Source organism: Girardinichthys multiradiatus, chromosome 11 (genome assembly GCF_021462225.1).
Source record: "Girardinichthys multiradiatus isolate DD_20200921_A chromosome 11, DD_fGirMul_XY1, whole genome shotgun sequence".
Lineage (NCBI taxonomy): Eukaryota > Metazoa > Chordata > Actinopteri > Cyprinodontiformes > Goodeidae > Girardinichthys > Girardinichthys multiradiatus.
Genome location: NC_061804.1, coordinates 45236395 through 45259504, shown reverse-complemented (window position 1 = coordinate 45259504; position 23110 = coordinate 45236395). Strand labels below are relative to the sequence as shown.

At 40.8% G+C, this 23110-nt stretch overlaps 1 protein-coding gene across 7 annotated transcripts in view; it reads left to right on the top strand.

Moving 5' to 3' along the window:
* Window positions 1-17995: 17995 nt before the first annotated feature.
* LOC124876537 (HMG box transcription factor BBX) overlaps window positions 17996-23110 on the top strand; it is a 75099-nt gene continuing 69984 nt past the window's right edge. For 3 of the 7 annotated variants that reach the window (XM_047379418.1, XM_047379419.1, XM_047379413.1), the window contains exon 1: window positions 22018-23103. In XM_047379418.1, coding sequence (XP_047235374.1) covers window positions 23084-23103 — 20 coding nt within the window. In that variant the 5' untranslated portion in view covers window positions 22018-23083. The other 4 variants (XM_047379414.1, XM_047379412.1, XM_047379415.1 and 1 more) reach the window with 4 other exon arrangements.

Sequence of the window (23110 nt, the reverse complement as noted above, 5' to 3'; positions counted from 1 at the left end):
GGCGGGATCGGTGGTAAGATGTGGTCGGGCCGAGGCACAGGCCACACACTCAGCTTTGCTTTGTTCTTTTGCTGTTTGTGTTATCCACAGAAGCCAAAGGTTATCTTCAGTATATCCTGTGGCCATTTGGATTACCTCTATAGGGGTCAATGTGGAATAATCAAGTTCCTTCACCTGGGGTTTATTTTTTGGCCTAACTGTTGGTGGGACGGCAATTGTGTTGTCCTGTTGCACAGACGGTGTTTGAAAATTAATTTTTATTGGTCCCCATGTGTCTGTTCCTGACTGCCATACTGCAAGAGTAAAATACTCTACAGAGGGTTGAGTGCAGCTAACGTACACGGAGAGCATAAGGGGGTCACGTCCGTTGCTAATGGCTCCACCTAGCGTGCCGCGCTGGATGCTGATATTTGTCAAATTACCGGGTATTGCTATTTTATCAGGAGTCCATCCAGAGCCCATCCAACTAGTCACCCCGCTCCAGGAGCCACATGGTAGGGGCCTGGGCAAGGAGTACCTCCGTTGTTTACAGTACTTTGACCATGTTTCGTCCATGCATAAATAAATGGCATAACCTTCCCATCCAGTTCCGCCATTCCCGCAATTCACTACCAGACAGAGGTCAAAAGAAAAGGTGGTGGTGGCCCCACAAACATAATTGAGCTCTATCCCCTCGTTTTTAGCCATACACCAGTTCGCTTTTCCCTTATTGGTTGCGCGTTTGAACATTTGGTCAGTTTGGCGGCTGTCAGAGCATGTCTGGAATGGAAGTTCACAAAACAAACCCAAAATCACGGTAATAATGCAAAAAGATATAACACAAACATCCCATGACCCAACCCTTAGAGAGTTTTGGTCCTACCCTTTGCCTCCCCATGATTATTCCTGGTAATACTTGTGAGTAATATAATCTTTGATACCTGTAAAAAAGAAATTAATAGAGATACAAAAGTTTTAGTTCAGTTTTTTTTTTTATTCTGTATTTTACAAGTGGGAGGGAAAACTCTGCCACTTTCAGTGAGAGGGAAACTCAATCACTGCCGCCTCTTCTCCGGATGTTCTTTCTCCTCTTCAGCTCCCAGGTGTAGACTGACCTGGAGCCTTGTGTTCTCACACCTGGGGATTATTCTGCCCCTTCAGTGGTGTGAGAAATCTGATCTTCAGCTCTCATGTGTAGACTGACCTAGAGCTTTGCGTTCTCACACCTGGGGATTATTCTGCCCCTTCAGTGTTGTGAGAAATCTGATATTCCTGATATTCCTTCCCGGTGTTTTCTCTTAGGTTTTCCTGGACCTCAGCGAGGGATCTCTGCAGAGCGTCTGTTGCTGTACACTGACTCCAGTGGTACCAGGTGTCGCCTTTACCCTTGAGTTTCACCGCATGTGAGGTTCTTTCTGTGACCTGGAATGGACCGGTCCACCTGGGTTCTGACCACTTCCTTTTGATCGCCTTCAGCAGGACCCACTCAGCTTCCGAGGTGGTGGTCTCTGGTTCCGCTGGAATCTGTTTGGAGAATGCTGTGACAAGACTGTGGAGAGATCTGTAATAATCACGGTGAGATATAGACTGTTCACATTCTTTTAGAAAAGGTAGCCTGGTTTGGGGACCTGGAAATGGTCTCCCTGTCTGCAGTTCATGTGGAGTCAGACCATGCCTCTGATTCACGGAGCTTCTAACAGACATCAAGGCTAACGGCAAGGCTGTGACCCAATTCATTTTGGTCTGTGCACAGATTTTAGCCAATTTGGTTTTGAGGGTCTGATTCATTCTTTCCACCTTTTCCTGGGATTGTGGATGGTACACTGTCCCAAAGGTATGTTTAAGTCCCAAACATTTCTCCACTTCTCTGAGCTCCTCGTTTTTGAAGTGGGTGCCATTGTCTGATCTTATTTTGGCTGGAAAACCCTGTCTGGGAATGTAATGATTTATTAAACACTTTACCACAGACTTGCTGTCTTCTTTCTTTGTGGGCCATGCTTCTGGCCAGCCTGTAAATGCATCCACACACACCAACAGATATCTGAACCCATTCACTCTTTCAGTTATATCTGTATAGTCAATGATGATTTCTTTCCCTGCAATAGGATCCACTGGGAATTTCCCTGGCGCTGGCTTCAAGGTAGGTTTGGGATTGAACTGTGCAAATTTCACATGAGTTTATCCAATGCACTGCCATTGGTTTTAAATAAGGATGCCACCAGTGTTTGACATTTTTTATCATTTGTGTGGTCCCTACATGCCCCATGCCATGGGCTTCTTCCAGGGCTGCTGTAGTGAGCCCTGGTGGCAGGATTGGACTGCTGTAGTGAGCCCTGGTGGCAGGATTGGACGTCCGTCTGGACTTCTCCAAAGTAAAAATATATTTTTTGGATGATACCCAGCACACTGCTTCACTGCTTGATCTGCTGCCTGGTTACCCTGTGCTACTCTGGTATTGCTGCTGTCATGTCCTTTGCACTTGATAACTGCCACCTCCTGTGGTAATAGCAATGCTTCAGCCAGCCTTTTCATTTCCTGTTCATGCTTAATGGGTTTCTGTCCTGCTGTCCTGAACCCTGATCTCAACCATTGCTTTAGTTCAACGTGCACTGCACTTGTGGCATATGTTGAGTCTGTGTAAATGTTTACTTTCTGTCCTTCTCCTAATTCTAGGGCCGCTATCACTGCCAAAACTTCTGCTCTCTGTGCTGATTGTGTGTGTGTCAGCCTTTCCGCTTTCACTGTTACAAAGTCCGACCCTGAGTCCTCCACCACTGCATACGCTGCTTTAAGTCCTTGTGTGTCATGTTTGAAACAGCAACCATCTGTATACAGATTTCTAGCATCTGTCAGAGATGTGCTTTGTAGGTCTGGTCTGATTTTTTCATTAAACTCCACTTTTTCTGCACAGACATGTGGTTCTCCTGATTTCATTCTGTCTGCCATGTTTATGCCTTCATGTGTGTATGTGATGTTAGGAGCTTCCAGCAACCTGCTCAGTCTCTGTTGTCTCAGTGGTGATAGTGTGAATGTTTTTGAGTTCACAAAAGCCACCACGCCATGTGATGTGAGAATATGAAGAGAGTATCCCATAACTACATGGGCTGTTTTCTGGATTATTTTAGCCATCCCTGCTGCATGTCTGGTGCATTCATGATGTCTTTGTTCCATGTTGTCCAACATAACACTTATGTACATATGGACAGTTCTAGTCCCCCTTTTTTCTGGAACAGCACTCCATTTGCTGTGTGTGCTATTACAGAAACATCCAAATAAAATGACAACGTGTAGTCAGGGTGTGCCAAGTGTGCAGCTTGGGATAAGTTTGTTTTGAGAGTGATAAAAGCTTCTTCAGCGTCTGTGGTCCATTCCAAGGGGGCAGTGAGATTTCTCATGCCCTGTTTTTTTCACTAGGTCTCTAAGGGGAGCTGTGAGATCAGTGTAGCCGGGGACAAAAGATCTACTGTATCCTGTAAGGCCCAGAAATGACAACATGTCTTTTACAAAGAGTGGTTTTGGATGAGAAAGTACTGCAGATAGATGCGCAGGGGACATACCGGTCCCTGGCTGGGAGATCACCCTGCCCAATAAGTCCACCTGTCTTCTGCAGATTTGAAGTTTAGCTTTACTGACTTTATAGCCTGTCTTGGCCAAATGTGAAAGAACAGCAGTAGCCTCCAAACATTCAGTTACAGTAAGTGTGGCCAAAAGAATGTGATCAACATACTGGATGAGTGTAGTATGTGGTGGGAGTGGGCAGTCCTGTAAGGAGTCTTTAAGAACTTAGTTAAAGATTCCTGGGGAAAGAGCAAAACCCTGTGGCAAACGAGTGTATCAGTACCTATGTGATCTATAGGTGAAAGCAAAAATGTCCCTGCATTCTTCAGCTAAAGGCAGGCAAAAGAAAGCATTGGCCAGGTCAATGCATGTAAACCATGCATGTTCAGGATTAAGATTAGTGAGAGCAACATAAGGATTTGGAACAGGGACAGTAGGAGTGGACAGTGCTGCATTAACGGCCCTCAAATCGTGTGCCATTCTCCATTTCCCTGTTCCTTTTTTCTCAACTGGTAAAATAGGTGTATTCCACGGGGAGGAGTCAGCCGACTCTAATACACCGGCATTCCACAGACCCTCAATTGTGTCCTTAATGCCCAGTTCAGCAGCGGGTTTATGAGGGTATTGGGACCTCCAGATTGGTTGATCAGAAGTAAGCTGAAAAGTAATGGGAGTACAGTGTATGAGGCCCACGTCCGTGGGACCTTCTGCCCAGAGTGTGGAGGGCATGTTTTGTACAACTGCAGCTGCCAGTGGGTGATCTGATTTTTCTCTACCATGATGTCTGTCTAACTGTACATGTTCCAGGGTGCCTACATCTGTGGAATGATTAAGAATGCCATAAGTGTTCCCTGAAGGTGAATAGGAGAGGTTAGGAGTGGAAGAGAGGTGCCAATCCTGTAGGGAGAGGGAGCGTTTTAACACACCCCCTAACTCACGTGCTTCATGTCCTGGATGAAGGGCTAAAGAAACGTGTGGAATGCCATCAGACCACATTTTAAACCATCCTTCCTGTTCTTTGGATAACTGTACAGAGGCGACAATGCCTTCTGGAGCTACATAAATGTCAGTGGTGACAATGTCCCACGTCTTACCCTCCAACTCATCAGCAAAGCTTTCCTGGTAGCATTCACAGTTATTTCTGTCATAAAACAGGGTGACATGCGGCGGGTCAGGGGGAGGGATATAGGGTGCCAGAGTGGAAATCCAGGATTTCCACCGAAGGAAAGAAGAGAGAACACCTCTGCATGCTGTGGTTTCTGGGTGTAGCAGGACCTAGTAAATATCAGCCATAGGATCAGGCAAGGGCTGGATTAAATACTGGCCATGTGAAAAGTGTGTGTTGCTGCCACAGGAAAGCCACAAGAGCTTGGAAGCAGCATTTCAAAAAGCAGTCTCTCAGCTTTAATCAAAAAGAAATCAAAACGTAACAAAAACACTGCAGGTACTGAACAGGGTCGAGATCCAAACACTTACATTGCAGACACTGCAGGAACATGGAGACTCAAGGCAGGGACGAGGATAAAGGGTCGAGTTGTAACGCAAGGAACCCACAAAAACATAATGAAACAAACCAACTAATATGCAGAGAGAAAACAAAGGCAGGTAATCAAAGGAACTAAGGACAGGTGAGGCAAGGAGGCAGGAAGGCAGAGGGAACAGGTGAACCTAATACAAGTAATTAACAAGACACCGAGCAGACCTAAATAAAAACTATAAACACAGATAAAAATAAAACATAAGAATCAGGGATAAACATGAACTGAAGGAAACTGAGAAACTGAAGGGAACATAAGAAACACCAAATCTAAGAACGAACAAGGAACCCATAAAGCAAACCAGATTACAGAGTAATGAAACCTAACACCACACAGACTGAACAGACAGGAAGGGAAGCAGAGAACACAAGGACTAGGATGTAAACAAACAAAATGCAAACAATAAGTAAACACAACCTGACCAGAGGGGCTGGAGAAATATGATAATCAGTAAACAAAACAAAACACAAAGTCCAAAATGTCACATCCTGACAATGACAGCGGTAGTCCTTGTGGAGAGAGTGTTGGGAGGGGCTTGTTTGATGGTTGAGCATGTAGCCCCTGTGTCCACTAGAAAAGGAAGACTTTGTCCATACACCGTCACGGACAGTAAGGGGTCCTCAGTCCCCCTGTCCGGGGGGTTCTGTGGGGACCCTCAGTGGTGGTCTGGCCAGAGACTGGGCTCATCCCAGGCTGGCAGTTGGAGTGAAGGCTGCTGCTGTTGGCCTCCACGGGGTGGACCACCTCTCCCTCTGCGGGGGCGGGCTGGACCATGCCATCCATATCCACCTTGGTCGTATTTGTAGGGACATTCGCGGCTCCAGTGGCCTGGCTCTTCATAATAATAGCACACATCAGCATTTCCCCACCGCCTTGGCGGTCCTCGCTGGAATCCCCTTCCCCTGGGTCCACCCCGTCCCCTGAAACGACCAGCATGTCCCTGATGAGGACCAGAGGTCATAGGCCCCTGTACAAATGTGTCCTGGTGGCCAGGAAATGGAGGAGCTCGTGGTGGTTGGGACACAGCACCCTCATACATTATTTTAGGGTTTTATTTTCTTTTTTCTTGTCCCCTGCTTTTTGTTTTGCTTCAGCTAACTGCATTTTTAGCAATTGTGTTTGTAATGTTTTAAATTCTTCCTCATCTTTCTTGTTTTCCTCTCTTATTTTAGATAAACCATTCATATAAACAAAACACAACGTCACTCTCGCATTGTCACTAAGTCCCCATTGGAGGTATGAGCTACTCTTTTTCCATGAGTGCTAAAACATTTGTAATTCCATGTTACTTTGTCGCAGGGTCCAACCCATGCGACAATCCAGCAAAAAGTAAAAAACAAAATATTCTAGTAACCAGGATCGCATTACATAAAACCAAAGAAATAAATTCTGACATAACTATGTGTTGCTATGAAATTACCAAAAGCAACATAAATAAAATCCAGATGTTTTTTTTTAAAGATATTTTTTCAGCACTAGTGGCCTTTATTTTTCCATTTTTCGACAGTAGGTAGACAGGAAAGTGGGTTAGAGAGAGGGGGAGACATTCGGTAAATGTCGCCGGGTCCGGGACTCAAACCCAGGACAGCCGCCATTCGAGGACTGTAGCCTCTGTATATGGTTGCGCGCTTTCACCCCTACACCACCAGCGCCGCCCCAATCCAGATGTTTTTAACTGCCATTAACAACAAAACGCAAACTTCAGTTGCTGTTCAATTCATCAATGTCTCACGTAGAAATAAGTCACATATCATCCTGATTTGTCTTGTATGAAGATGAGTATTAGATTAATGGACATCTAATGTAAGTTTAATGCAGAAACTCTACAAAGTTAATCTAATAAATAATTCCCACATAATATGAAGTCATGACTCAGATTCGTTATCAAAAATATATTCCTTACTTTTGGCATATCTTGAACTGTCAGCTAGCTTAATGGCACCAGGGAAAACTTTCAATCTAATAAATCACCAATGATTCTGCATGAAAAACTAATTCTAGTTTAAACTATTTCATTAACCTTTTAATAGTAAAACATAAATCTAAATGTCATGCTACATCCTTAATTATGATATAAAACATGTTAAGGCAACAATCACTACAAGCATTTTTATTCTATTGTCTCTTAAACAGTGTTAAAACTCGGGAAGGGGGGTGCTGAGCATTACCATGAAAGCAAAGGCATGAACAAACCTGGTAGGTGGGCAAAGTCAGGCAGAACTAACCTCTGATTGGCAGCCTATGGGCGGGCCCCACAGTTCCTTCATTCCAACCCATCCTAGTGTACCTTAAACTGCAAAGCTGTTAACATGCACCTACCTCAGAAACAAGCTGCTTCTTAACCCTCCTGAAAACTCAAGGTTTTAATCAATCTGGGATTTAGAAACATTATTCAAAACATGGATTATTGTGTCATGCAACATATAAACAAACATTCATTCCAACAAAACAAACACAAAACATCAAAGACAGACAAATGGCCAAATTTGAAGCTTCAAGAATTCAAAGACATTTTTAACAATCTCTTATCAAAATATATTTTCTGAGCCATATCTCTTAATGCTGTAATTGATCAATTTTATTATGACAATCTTCAGGATCCTTTTTAAGATGAGTGCATATAGTCCAAAGAGATCTCAAACTATTTAGAAGCACAGCAACAGTTTTCTTTAACATGAATCCAAATTCACTGATGCTGAAACCCTTTGCCAATTCTTTGTACTGTAACTCTGTAATAATAATAACTACAACCCTGAGGGTTATTGTTATAGTTCTCTTTTTGTTTGGCTCAATTTGATCCCAGCTGTATTCAAGAATTTCTCTGCTCAGGTTAAATGCAAAGAAGTATTTTAAGTCGGCATTGGCGTTTTTATGCAGTGTTAGACTTAACCAGAAATTAAGCTTAGATCTATTTTAATAGGTAATCGGTCTACCTTTAATTAAGTATTATAATTCTATGGACCCAAAATCTATGGCTCATGGCCTTCAGGAGTCCATGAACCACAGGTTGAGTACTACCGCATTGAACAATGATGTTAGCTTTCTGCAGAGATTGAAGAGAGGATTGGCTAAATATCCCCAGACCTGTTAGTGTATTATTTCTGCTTGGACAATAATCAGATTTAAAAATCACTAGTTCACAGCTCCTAATTTACCTCAGATCATATTTGCTCCTAACCCAGTTCATAAGAAGCTTCAGACAAACATTATGCTAAAAAAAAAACCAAGAACAAAACAAAAACACAGATCTGTTTTAAAATAAAGAAAAAGCATGCTTAAAAAATTTGGTACTGTGGCGGGAAATAATTCCACAGTTCTGAAGACCTTTTCTATGCAGTCTTTTAGGGAACATGAGATTAGTTTAATTTTTTTGTGTGGTACCACTGTCCAATCAGATTCTTTCTTATCTTCAAAAATAACCCAATTCTTTCCCGTTCTCATTTTAAAGGTTTGTTTTGCCAAGGAAAATGTGTTTAACAAAACCAGTCAGTCAGTCATTTTCTACCGCTCATTCCGTAGTGGGTCGCGGGGAAGCTGGTACCTATTAGAGGCTGACATTTTTTCGGGAGTCCCACGGGTCACGGGATTCCCACGGGAAACCCGCGGGATGGGAGACAGCATCAGTAAAGATCCCGTGATTGGGACGGTACAGGATAAAAAATTAACGGGAGCAGACGGGAGCGGGGGCTAACTAATAGGAAGGAAAATAAACTAGGATCAAACTAGGATCAATTGTCCTTGGAAATGTAAACTTGGATCGACGCCGCCATTGTGTAGTTTTTTTCCAAGAAGCCTATACTATAATGTGAGTCAAACGAACTACACGACCCACAAGCCAACAGTGCTTCTGCTCGGTGTTTTCCACCTGCGTTCAGGATGGAGGGAACAAACGCAGGTGGAGAACTGGACGTGGTAAAATTGGATTTGTAACGTAAAGTCAGAAATAAGGACTTATCTATTAAACTCATAGAGCTGACAGGAAAGTCGGAAATATGACCGAACTTCAGGAGAGTTGAATGTAGCGGTGTTAACACGCAGTCTGCTGCTTGTAAAACGTGTTTAGTTGTAATCAAGTTCACCAGTGATTAAGGGACACTTGTAAAACAGATTCTGGATTAAATCAGCTCTGCATCTCTTCATTCATCAAACCAAAAGTACCAACATGTGTCAATTCTCATCTGACCAACAAAATTGCTGCATGTGCTCTAAAGATTTAAGAGGTAAGGTACAGAAGCCCGTGAGGGGACATGGGGAAATTTATTACTTTTGCGTCTTCACGCAATACTTTTGCGTTCGGCATTTTGGAGCAACAGCACAGATGATAAACTGCTCATAAAACAAACACTGATATGTGATTGATATGGATTATTTGTCATATGCAGGTTAACACGCAGTAAACAATGCGATAAAATGCTTAGGATAAGAAGAACCGTTCAAATCACGATAAAAACAAAAACACTAATGGCGTACAAAAAAAAAATTACACATCATGCAGCAGTAATAAGGAAATAAAGTGTCACAGATGTGGTTTCGTGCAGTTTTATGGTCCAGAGTTCAGTAGTTTGTTTGACAGCTTGTGGATAAAAACTGTCTTTTAGTCTGATTGAAGATAATTTTATTTAATGCTGATTTCAAAATAAAACTCAATAAATCTCAAAACGGGTGTAGTGTTTGTTTCAAATTTGCAGTTATCTGGTTTGGAAACTATCCCACAAAGTATTGCGAAATAACGCAAAGGCTATTGCGTGGGGACACAAAAGAGAAAAAATTCCCCATGTCCCATCGCGGACCTCGTAGAAAGGCTTCATCAAGGGAAGATATTAAATAAATATGTTGTGAAATAGAAAAAAATTGAATGTACCATTAAATGTACAATTTATTTAATACATCATTAAATATTAAGTGTACCTCTAATTACGTCATGTCGTCTTTAAAATTATACTTAATTATTCAGTGGCATATTTAATTGCATTATAGTCCATTTCATGATATAATGGTACATTTATTGTTTCTAATGATGTATTAAATAAATAAATGGTACTTTTAATTTAATGGCACATTTAATGTTACATTTCTTTCATGTTACATTTACTTCCCTTATGGGACATTCACAACATTTATTTATTTAATGATGATTTTATTGTATTAATTTTGTCCAGTTTGACCCTCCATTCTTGATGCCTGTATAGGAAGTCATGTCAGAATTTAAATCAGGTGTTCTGGAGCAGACACATCTAAAACTTGCAGAGAAGGGGTCCCTGAGGACCAGGGCTGTGAACCATTGAGGTACAGTTTCTAAATTGTGAAGGTAATGCCTTTTTGGCCTTTTGTTCAACAAGTACAGTTCTCTTACTAGGTGCATTTTTCTTTCGTTTCAGCAACTTGAAACATAAAAGTAATGTCATTGTTCAAAGGAAACAGTCACTTAATAAATAAGTTAAATACAACTATGTACATTTTGTTTATTCAACTAAGATAGGCATGGTCTGTTTCCTTGTTTAATATTTTATTATTTCTTCATTATTATTCTTTTTACTTTAACTGGCCTTTACTACAGCTACAAACAGGACCTAACTGGTCCTTCAAAGAAAGAAATTGCCAAAAGACTAAATGAAGAAAACAAAAATGGGAGTGGCACAGGAGTGGGAGTCGTTCTGAATGGGAGCGGGACGGGAGTGGGAGTCAATTTACCAGGAGTAGGACGGGACTGGATTTTTTTCGTTATGCTGGCCTGGGATTGGGATGGGACAAGACATTTTTCTGTGGGAGCGGGATGGGACAGGAGAGAAAATCCACTCCCGTGTCACCTTCTAACTCACAACGCATCCTTCAAATCGGGCAAAATAAGGACACATTTGTCGGCAGCATTTGCTCGGAATAATTCATGAATTGGGACAGCCTTCGTCGCCGCGCTGTAACGTAATCGGCCTACAAATACGGCCTTCGAAGGATGCAGCCCTGAGGCTGACTTCCGGGTCAGCCTCGGCGTTGGTACATTCCCTTTCCGGTTGATTTTCTGAAATGTAAAAGTGTTTTCTGAAATGTAAAAGTGTTTTCTGAAATGTAAATTTGTTTTCTGAAATGTAAAAGTGTTTTCTGAAATGTAAAAGTGTTTTCTGAAATGTAAATTTGTTTTCTGAAATGTAAATTTGTTTTCTGAAATGTAAATTTGTTTTCTGAAATGTAAATTTGTTTCGCATCTTGTTAAATTGTTTTCTGAAATGTAAATTTGTTTTCTGAAATGTAAATTTGTTTTCCGAAATGTAAATTTGTTTTCCGAAATGTAAATTTGTTTTCCGAAATGTAAATTTGTTTTCTGAAATGTAAAAGTGTTTTCTGAAATGTAAATTTGTTTTCTGAAATGTAAATTTGTTTCGGTACTTGTAAAAGTGTTTTGCACCCCACGGCCACCGTAAGCCAGCCATCAGAAAAACAGAAAGGAGGAGGCACAGGTAGTCACAGAGGCAGGGTGTTTCATGCTTGTCCTAACCAGTTCTTCTAAATGGTTGGTGTTGGACTTTTGGAGAGGTGAGGGCATACTGCTCCTGCTGTTGACGTGTTCGATACCAGAAGCTGCGTTGGGGGTACGAGCAACGCTGCTTGTCTCCAGGTGAGTGTGTTTTGCGTTTTTAAGATCAAGATGAATACAACGTTTTTACTGGAAGTGGTGATTAAAAGAAAACTACCACACGTAAAGCACTGTTTACTGTGCAAAGGTAAACTGGGTTGTACGTATTGCTAGACGTACTTAAACTGTTCGGTGTTCTATCACCAAATGAACTGGCGCTGGGTTTGGGATTGAATTCTTTGTGTAAAATTACGTTAATTTAACGCAACAACAGTTTATTTCCTGTGTTACTGTGTATGTTGGCTTCCATTGCAGGCACCAGTGATGAACCCAGTGAAGTAAAAATATAATACAAAAAAATGAAACATTAATCAAGCGCAGCCGGTAACATTGTTGAACCTGTCACCGATGTAAGGCAGAATCACGTAGACCACCTTCTTCCAGAATAACCCTATCAAGTGTTCTCATTAGCCGAAATCATTTACTGTTAAGTACGCAGAGTCACTGCAATCACTGAAGTCAACCTGTTTGGAGTCTAAGTTTTAAAGACCAGTCTGTTTTTTTTAACGAACACAGGCACTTATATTTTTACTTGAACAATTGTGTCCTGGCATGTGGTAAAGCTTTCACTTTCAACATTGTGTGATGTGTAACAGTCTGAGTCCACAGTTAGTTTATCATTGAGTCCAGGTGGTACAAACAGATGAGTGGTTTGTGGACAGAAATAATCATTGTTTTTCCTTGTGTTTAAATTCGCCTGCTGAGGTGAAACACAACATACAGGAAATGGTAGGAATTTAGAATTACTTCTTCAGCTTTGCGCAGCTTCCCATACAGTACATTTTTGTACACACTAAGGTTAGCGCAGGTTTGCTATACAACCTATCTTACTCATTGACCTTCTGCCCATTCTTCAAATTCTTTGTATACAGGTGTAACTCCAGATACAAAAATCTAATTATAACTCATTTACTCTGTTTCTGTTTGTCCTGGTGCTGCACAGTTAAAACATAATTTTGTCTCTGTGCTTGTATTTTGTAGTAAAACAAAGGTTCCAGACCTCCAATCCCGCTTGCAGCAAAACACTCACATGACATAATGATGCCACCCTTGCACTTCACAGTTGGGGTAGTATAGGCTTCCCTCTTCTTTGACCAAATGTAAATATGGTAATTAATGAATAATGTTTTGTCTCCTTTTTTTGTTTTCTTGTGTCTCTCTCTGCTTACACATTTTTGACAAGTTGCCCGCCTCTTTAAAACAACAATAATGTTAAATATTTTCTTAATCTATTAAACCCTAAGGGGTTTTAGAGCAATTTCCGCCTGAAATGACATACATTTCAATAAATCAAGTATAGCTCCACAGTTATAAGGCCTACATGCAAACTTTTGGTACCTGTGTAAAGGTAAGACATAAAAGAATATTTTTTCCAGTGGAAACACTATTTTAACTGTTTCTATGTCTGATTTATTTGTGATTAAACAAATAAAAAAATAAACATTTTTGAGCCTCGCCAAGAGTTTTTTGTTTTCTAAATGAACATTGCAAAACACTGTGGAAACCCTTTAGAATTCCTAGGAGAACCCCCAGGTTGCATTCGTCCACATCTTCACTATAACAGCAGCAAATTTGGACCAAATAATATGAAGCATATATGTTCCACAAAAGTTTTAGAGGGCAATGTGCCAGGCAGAAACGGCAGTTAGGCAAAGGGTGCCAAATCTTTCCCAAATGTTTTTCACCTCATAAAAAGGAAATAAAAGGGGGATCTGGTCAAATAAAAGTGCTGATTTCCATTGTAGGAGTCCTTCTGCATATGACATAGCCTTTGGTTATGACATTTACCCTGTGTATCATCAGAATGTACAGTTGCAAACATAACTGGAAGCTAACAGCGTAGCGTGCAAGCCAGCAACTGGCGGACAGCAATCAGCAGACTGTAATGTGCAAGCAAATTATATCACCAGAGAAGGTGCTAGAAAGGCAACTTATGCCTTGTTAGAAAGGTGAATGTCTCTATTTATGGTATGAGACATGTGGGGTCAGCAATGTCTTCAGGGACCTTAAAATGTCATTGTGTTTAAGTTGCTGGAAAACTAAAAGGTATGTGCAAAACTCATTTGGAAAATTGTCTTGTGAAGATTAAAGCCATCCTCTTACGATATATTTAAGAAAAAAAAACATTGGTGGAGTTTTACCTAGTTTTATAGACCACCAAAGAGGGGCGTGGCCTAGCGGGCCCGGCCGGCCAGTTGGACTTAAGAGTGTCTTTGCATCACACAAGGATAACACCGTTATAATCAACTGACACTGTCTTTTTTTTTTTATTGTCACTTGCCTTTCCTTCATTTGGGCCAAACTACTATTCCATCCAGAGTGGCACAGAGGGGTGGAGGATCTGGGTGGATGACGACAACACCAGGAGAAGCTTCTACATTAAAGATGTCTTGATAGCAGCAAACAAGTTCCACGGCACTCCTCATCAAATTCAATTCAAAAAATACTTTATTCATCCCAAAGGGAAATGTTGTAGCTCATATTATGCAGGTTTCTTCAAAGAGCTTTTGTAGATGCTGATGGCTTTGGGCAGGAAGGATCTTTTGTAGTGGTCTGTCTTACAGCAGATCTGAAGAAGCCTCTGACTGAAGACACTCTGTTGTTGTACGACAGTTTCGTGAAGAGGATGCCCAGGATTCTCCATAATGTTGTCCACTTTAAGAAGAATCCTTGTTTTGTACAATGCTCTCCAGAGGAGACCCCAGAACAGAGCCAGCTTTCTTTATTAGCTTGTTGAGCTTTTCTAAGTCCCTGGCTCTGATACCGCTACCCCAGCAGATGATGGCAGAAGAGATCACACTCTCCACAACAGACTTCTAGCAGATATACAGCATCTTGCTGCAAACACCGAAGGACCTAAGCTTCCTCAAGAAGTACAGTTTGCTCCGTCCCTTCTTGTAGGTAGCTTCACAGTTGCATCTCCACTCCAGTCTGTTGTCCAGGTGAACACCGAGGTATTTATACTACTCCACCACCTCCACTTTTTCTCCCATGTTGGAAATAGTATTTGACCTATTCCTGTTTCTCTTAAAATCTACAATCATCTCCTTTGTTTTATTCACGTTCAAGATGAGGTGATTGTTTATGCACCATGCCCCAAAGCGGTCCACCACCTTCCTGTACTCAGCTTCTTGTCAATCTCTGATCCACCCCACAACTGCAGAATCATCAGAGTATTTCTACAGATGACAGGAGCCTGTCTTGCACTGGAAGTCTGAGGTGTACAGAATGAAGAGGAATGGTGAGAGTACAGTCCCTTGTGGTGCTCTTGTGCTGCTGATTACCTGGTTAGACACACAACCCTTCAGTCCCCCAAACTGTGCTCTGTTTGTCAGGTATTCTATGATCCAGGAGATTGTTGAGGCCTCTGCCTGAGTTTTCCGGAGTGTCTGACAAAGCAAATCCGGTTGGATTGTGTTAAATGCACTGGAGAAATCAAAGAACATGGTCCTCACAGTCCTGCTTTATTTAAAAATAATGGCATCTTTAACTCCCCACTCCACAGCGGTAAGCAAACTTAAGGGGGTGCTGATAGTTTGTTTGCTTATTCAGGTGGGCCAACAGGAGTCTCTTTAGGCCTTCATGATGTGGGATGTCAGGGCAACAGGTCTACAGTCATTGAGGACTGATGGGTGAGTTTTCTTTGGTACTGGAACAAAACAGGAGGACTCCCACAACACCGGAAACGTTTTCTGGGCCAAGCTAAGGTTGAAAAGGTGCATCAGCATCTTCTGATTTGGTTGAAGGCAAACGTGTAGAGGCAGAAGGGTCCATGACTGAGGTGAAAGATAAAACATTTGAGGTGTGACAGAAAAGCTGTGGGTCAAAGGAGGATGGGATCTCTGATTGGCTGTGAGCAGGAGCTTGTTTCTGAACTGAACATATTGAGGAACGTGTTTAGTTCATTGGCTCTGTCCAGACATCAGTCAGTCCAAACGTCCTTCTGCTTGAAGCCTGTGATCTTCTTCATACATGACCACACATCTCTGATACTGTTTTGCTGGAGTGTGCTCTCCAGCTTCTTCTTGTACACCTCCTTTGCTGTCTCTTATCTTGACTTTTAAGTTGCGTCTGTATACTCCTCAATAATTCCTCTCTGAAGGCTCTTTTGTTCTTGTTAAGCAGGTCCTTAAGGTCACTGGTGATCCAGAATTTCTTATTGGGGAAGCATCTCACCGTTCTGGTGGGGATGGTGTTATCCACACAGAAGTTTATATAGTCTGTTACACACTCACTCTATGTGGCTGGTGCAGTGCATCCCAGTCTGTAGCCTCAAAGCAACCTTGCAGGGCTTCTTCAGTTTACTTTGACCATTTTTTAACAGTTCTCTTTATTACAGGTTGCCTCTGAACAAGGGGCTTATATTTCGGGCAGAGAAAAACAAGATGATCTGATTTGCTTAGAGGAGGTCTTGCTGTAGAGATGTATGAGTCCTTGACTTTTGCATAAAACAAATCCAATGTTTTCTCTGGTAGAGCAGCTGACAAACTCTTGAAACGTTGGAAGTGTAGCAGAGTGTGAAGCATGGTTAAAATCACCAGATATAACTACAAATGCATTGGGGTGTTGTGTCTGTAGGCATCACATACAGCATCGGCAACAGCTAAAGATGGAACGTAAACTGTTGACAAAATAACACTGGTGAACTCTGTGGGTAAATAATATGGTCGAAAAAGTGCTGTTAACATTTCGATATCTGAATTTCTCAAATTCTTAATGGTTCTCAAGGATGCTGCAAGGGTTCTACAATGTTCTGTTTATCAAGTGATTTGGAATTCCATTTAATATTTTGTTTATTGTATAGTTTATTGTTAGTGTAGTTGAGTGATAATCCCTGTGAAAATACCCATATTGGTGAAACTTGGGCTGTAAGTTTAAAAAAAAAAAAAAAGTCCACATTTTTTTACATTACTTGATAAATTTGGTTATTTTTATTCCTGGTTGAAAAATAATCCGATGTGACATAACATGAGACAAACATTCCATAACTCGCTATCCATAATGTAGCCTATGCTTTTAAAAGATACACACTTTTGTGTGTTTTCTTTCTTGTGTTTTTTTTTATATATCTTTTTAATTTATATGACACTTGACAAATATAAAACAATAAATATGCATAAAAATGGCAATGTCACCAAAACCAAAGTGAAAATTAACAATACTTTAACATACAATTTGATTAGGTTTCACTGTGACTGTTCATTTTACTTTGCAGGTGTTTCCTCCAAAAATTTATAATACCTGTATTTTTCTTTCAGTTCTGAGGATGACCAGCGCAGCTGTCAACTAATGCACTATTTCTATAATGAATGTCAATGATTATCTGAAAAATTTGAGTCGAATGTATCACTATTTGATCTGGATTTCCTCGAGCAACGCTACAAAGATATCTACAACATCTTATTATGAACTCAACACACTGGAATATTTATTAATATTGATGACATTTTGGACAGTATACAGTGGGTACTGTGCTTAGTAGATGGAAAAAATAACCACAGCGGTGGTCTGCATCTGGTGGTAGAGGATGGCCATCATGGGACATTTCGGAAGACCAAGTAAAGTACCTTTTAGAGTACAATTTCACTGTTTGTGAAATTGGGGAAATCTTCGGTGTGAGCTACAGCACTGTATGAAGAAGGATGGCTGACAGCAATCTCTCTGTCAGAAGGAACTACAGAAACATCTGTGATCTCCAAAGATTGCTATATAATTTTATCCAGGAGTGTCCTGATTCTGCAATAAAAACTGTTTTGGGGTAACATTTGGATTTAAAATGTACTGTAATATTAAGCTAAATATTACATTGACTGTATTAAACAAAGTGAAGGGGAAATTTACTTTGTGCCTATCATGCCCCCTGGCCCTAATGCTGCTGAAAAAGTTGAATGCTTTGTATGAAATCAGATATTATGTGCCTGAAAACTGTGTAGGTACTGTGTGTACCTAGACCCTCTGATTAAAAACATAGATGGCATTTTGATCATTCTTAACATTAGAGTCCATGGATAATGTGTTCTCAGTTGATATTAATATAAATGACTGTCATTAAAAGGAAAAAAAGGTTAGCATCCATTGGCCTATTAAGCCTGGTATCAGAATAAATGTTCAATTGGTTGAACCAGGCCCCTCAATTCGTTTGGTTTAGGAAGCCAAAACATAATTTAATTTTCACTGCAACTTTGATTATGAAATGAGCAGAACAGGTGACAGGCGGCCATGAGTATTCAACGAAGGTTTTCATTGGTGCAGTCAAACTGTCTATCAAAACGAATGTCTAATCACATGCAGTGTTGCATGGTGGGAGAAGGTTTTCTCACTGTATAGTAACACTGATGATAATTTTGTAACTTTAAAAGCTTAGCGGGATTGACCTTCTGGCCTTATCGCGTTAATTGTGACAGGTACGTACTGCTGCACAACCGGTTCACATGTACCTCTCACAGCAACACTTTCCTGCCTCGGTGGCTGCAGAGCATGAAAGAGCCACGAAGCTTGGAGCAAGTAATTGGTCAGTTAACAAGGACTACAGTCAGTCGTTCCAAGGCTTTTCTGGTGAACCTTTAGCTTTTCGATACTGATTGTCAGTGTTAGAAGGCTGAGATCTGAAGTTAGGTTGGGGATGTGGTCGGGAGGCCAGCCCATCCTGGTTAGGAGCACTTTCAGCCGGGGGAGGGGAGAAGTTCGTTAAACATTTTCTCCTTGCTTGGGGGGGAAACGAAAGTAACTTTAGCTGCACGATGTGACAGAACAAGTGCATTTTTCAGATAGGATCAACTCCATACGGTGCTATTTTGTGTGCTTTAACACGCTAACATCTTAGCGGATAACAGCGTTCATCTCCGAAAAGCTGTGTTTCCGTGCCTCTCTACAAGCAACACAGAGCAATGACGGTCATATCCGGTTTACATGTTTAAATAAAGGTCATAGGTCTTCACTGAAACTGCACAGTCCGTAGAGTACTATCAGGTAACTAACGACTGTCTGTATGAGATGTTTTCATACTATAATTTGTTTTATCTAAAAGAAAACGGCTTCCACTCCGAAATTTGCTGAACCCCGAGACAGCACTTCTAACTATTCAACGGCAAATTTGTGAAATAAAAAAAAGACATTTCAAGCATCAATAATTAAGATGAATACGAGGGTAATTAACATGTAGGCTATATCTGCCATTTTTTGGACAAAGAGGGTGAAATATCAAAACCATCAGAAAATAGATTTTCTCATTTCAATCATGACTAAATGTTTTGCAAATTTGAGTATAAACAGTGATAGTTCACGTTTTTATATATCATAGAGCTAAGTTGTTAAGTGCACATTTAATTGTAAATATGTTAAATCAAAAACAACAATTTTGCTTTATATTTGCTAGCAGTGGCCGATTATGAAAATAAAAAAACTGCTTTAAATAGGCCTCAGATATAAGTAAAATTCTGGAAAGATTATGGCACATGAACATAACTGTGTCCTGCAAGCTTTATGACCATCTCTTACATTTATGTGTATGTGAATACAAATGCATTTACATACACCAGTGCAAAACCTGGTCAACTCTTGCAACAAGTGTTGAGGGCAGCTGTATACACAGTAAGACAACGTTTGCACTAAAGCCTTGTATCAAGAAGAACCTGATCCAAACGCAGGAAACGGTTTGTTTGGAAACGAAAAGGTGAGTTATTATTAGACATTAGATTATCATGAAACGACATGTGTGGGATTGTTTTTCATCGGGTGCAATTGTGCCCAAGAATACTAGTATGAATAAAAAGTGGGATCGACAAATCCCCAAAGAAACCTATTCAAATCGACCGGGCACAATTTATTGATGGTTTTTAGATTTTCTGGTATTGTGGAGCTTTGTGCCACAAGGCAAGTACCTCAAAGTTAATAATGTTGAAATTTGTGTAACCTGTGTGGAACTGCACTAAGATCCTGTGGCCTGTTCTCAAAGAGCAGGTGGATAATTAACTACCATTTCAAATAGAGTTTTTCCATTGTGTCTCCAGTGTGTAACAAGGATCTGTGCTTTAGTCAGTGTGGTTTTCCACAACCAGGGAGGCAACTCTGTGACATATCATCGTGTCACTTTTTTTTTTTTTTGTTCACAAATAGTGGGTTCTCAACACGATGCATCACACCATGTCACAAGCCTGACCTGGGGATCTTTGATCATTACAAGCAGCTAGGTTCACGCAGCTTTTGTAGCTGGATTTAATGACACTAGCTGCTGATATTGAAAGAATGACAATCCTTGGGAATGGAGTCAAAAATTATTTCATTGAATTCAGTTGTAAGTAGCTGCTGAAACCTCAGGTCTACACGACGACATCGTGTAGACATGTGACAGGTGATTTTAAAAATAAGCAAAAACGAAATGTGACCTTCATTCACTCATCCTTACAAATGGTATCAGACTCGTCCTGTATGGGATTACCCTCTACATGTGATATGCAATTTTGTCAGGAAGAATTTTAGAGAAATCTACGAAGCAATAAATTAGATTTTTTGAAGTAAGGTTCTGTTAAGAGGTTATGAACAATAAATATCTTACCTACAGCAGGTTACTCTGCAGTGCAGTACAGAGTAACCTGCTAACAAAACAAAACAAAAAAATCCAGAAAATCACATTGTGTGATTTTTTTTTGTAATTAATTAGCATTTATTGCATGACATAAGTATTTGAAACATCAGAAAAATAAAACTTAATATTTGGTACAGAAACCTTTGTATGCAATTACAGATATCAGATGTTTCCTGTAGTTCATGACCAGGTTTGCACACAGGTATTTTGGAATACTCCTTCATATAGATCTTCTCCAGATCCTTCAGGTTTCGGGGCTGTTCGTGGGCAATATGGACTTTCAGCTCCCTCCAAAAATTTTCGATTGGGTTCAGGTCTGGAGACTGACTAGGCCACTCCAGGACCTTGAGATGTTTCTTACGGAGTCACTCCTTAGTTGCCCTGGCTGTTTGCTTCTGGTCATTGCCATGCTGTAGCCCATCCCAGCCTTGTGCAGGTGTACTGTTTTATCCTTGATCTCATGAAATGGCTCTCTGGTCTTGGCCATTGTGGAGAGGTTGGAATTTGAGAGTGTAGACAGGTGTCTTTTATACAGATAAGTTTAAACAGGTGCAGTTAATACAGGTATGAGTGGAGAACTGGGGGGCTTCTTAAAGAAGAATTGACAGGCCCGTGAGAGCTGGATCATACTGGTTGTACGGTGATCCAATACTTATGTCATGCAATAAAATGCTAATTAATTACTTAAAAATCACACAAAGTGGTTTTCTGGATTTTAGTTCTAGATTACATCACTCACAGTTGAAGAGTGCCTATGATAAAAATTAAAGACTTCTACATGCTTTGCAAGTGGGAAAACCTGCAAAATTGACAGCGTATCAAATACTTGTTCTCACCACTGTATCTAGGTAAATGGTAAGATAGATAGATAGATAGATAGATAGATAGATAGATAGATAGATAGATAGATAGATAGATAGATAGATAGATAGATAGATAGATAGATAGATAGATAGATAGATAGAGACAGACAGACAGACAGACAGCTTTTTGTAGACTCTGATTGGACACGTTAATTAGCAGAGAACTCATGATGGTTTATGTTAAAAGGAAGTTTTTCTTTCATCTGTCACCACATGAGGTGCTCAGGAAGAGGGATGACCATAAAGTATGTACTTGATGCAATTACCAAAAGGGATCTTTTGACAGAAAACGTTTTACAGATTGGCAATACAAATCTGAACTGCCTGATTTAAATCTTTATATATTATTGAATTGGCTTGACTGAATATAAACTGGATATATTAATATTTTTCCATGTGTATTGTGAACTGGCCCTATATAAATAAACTGAACTGAACTGTATTCAAGGTGAAGATGCTAAAAAGATACAGGTTGACAGTTCAAAGCCTCTTATTAAAACCCCACTTAAAAAGTTAATTTATCCCTTCAGAAGTCCCTCATTTTTAAACATGTCCTAGAGATATATGTCGTTTAAAAAGTATTTTGTAACCGCTTTTTTTGTTACAGTTTGTTCGTGTTTCAGTGTGTAAGTTTTATTGTTGTCACACCATGACTGACCATGAAAAAGTCTGAGAATAGCCCTTTTATTTTGATGGAAATCTCTTTAACTTCCTGTTTTCTTTGTGACTAGATCTGTTTAACTTAACGGAACTGTTCTCAGTACAGCAAGTGCTGAATGTTGTCATGTGTTAATAAGTTAAAAATGTGAACGGGACCAATGATGAGAGGCTCCGGCTGGTTCCTGACAGCATTACTTCAGGTATGGTCATACATAAATGAGGGTTCCTCACAAGGAACTTGTGCTGTCAGCGGACTCTAAAAACCCGGTCAGTGTTTTGCCAACCTCTCAGCTTTGTGAGAAAATGTTACTATCGCTGCTCTGGACATGATGTCCGCTTGCTGGGGTTTCCTCATTATACTTTTTCTTCAATAGACATTCCGTTAAGAGGCGGCGTTGGATCGAGCGTCTGTGTGACCGTTGTTGCACAGCTTTAATGTGCGTCCAGCCGTAGAAATGCCGTGGTAAAAATGTCAAAAGCAACTAAGGTGCTGTGACTCCCCTCCCTCCCCCTTTCTTCCCTTTCTATCCGCATCACAGCCTCAGCGCCAGCCGCATTCAAAAGAGCAGTTGCAAAAGCCCAAACAAGGCGTTCGATCGTAGTTTATTCACTGACGTTGGTCTTGTTTTAGTGAACAGTGTTAATGGACTTCGGGAAGCGCTGCAGTATAAAACCATGACACGTCCACTTAGCAGGAGCCAGAGCTAGCAAGCTAACTAGCTACTTCATTCCCAGTAACAGGGCTGCTGCTCTGCTTAAGGTTGTTCACAAATGCATGAGGTTAAAAATCTATTCAGTCTGGCTCTTCTGGATAGCTTTACCTCGTAGTGGGAAATATCGGTGAAATTTGTCAACAGACTTTGACAGGAGTAAAACCCTGTCTACTGTAGTTGGAGTGGATCTCCTCCAGCCAACAGCAAGATGGACTCTGGTTCTGCTCGTCTGTCTCGTCATAGTTCAGATCGACATTTTGCACGGAGATTAATACGATCTATGTTTAGAGGCAGGAATAAAGGATGTGGGCTATTGGATCCTACGAATGTTATCTCTCATATGCTATACCGTTACTGCGCGTGAGGAGCTTGACAGCAGCATAAGACTTCAGTGTAAACAGTAACAGTTCGGGTTGGGCGTCATCAGTTGGACCCGAGGAACAAGTAAAGCTAAAGGTCCCTGCCGCTACCCCAGCTTGATTTGTACCGGTCTGGTTCGCATTGCTCTAAACGCATTCGTTTGTCACGGGGATTTGGCCTTCCTGTTTTCCGTTGGCCACATGGGTGGTTCAGCAGCACAGTAAGTA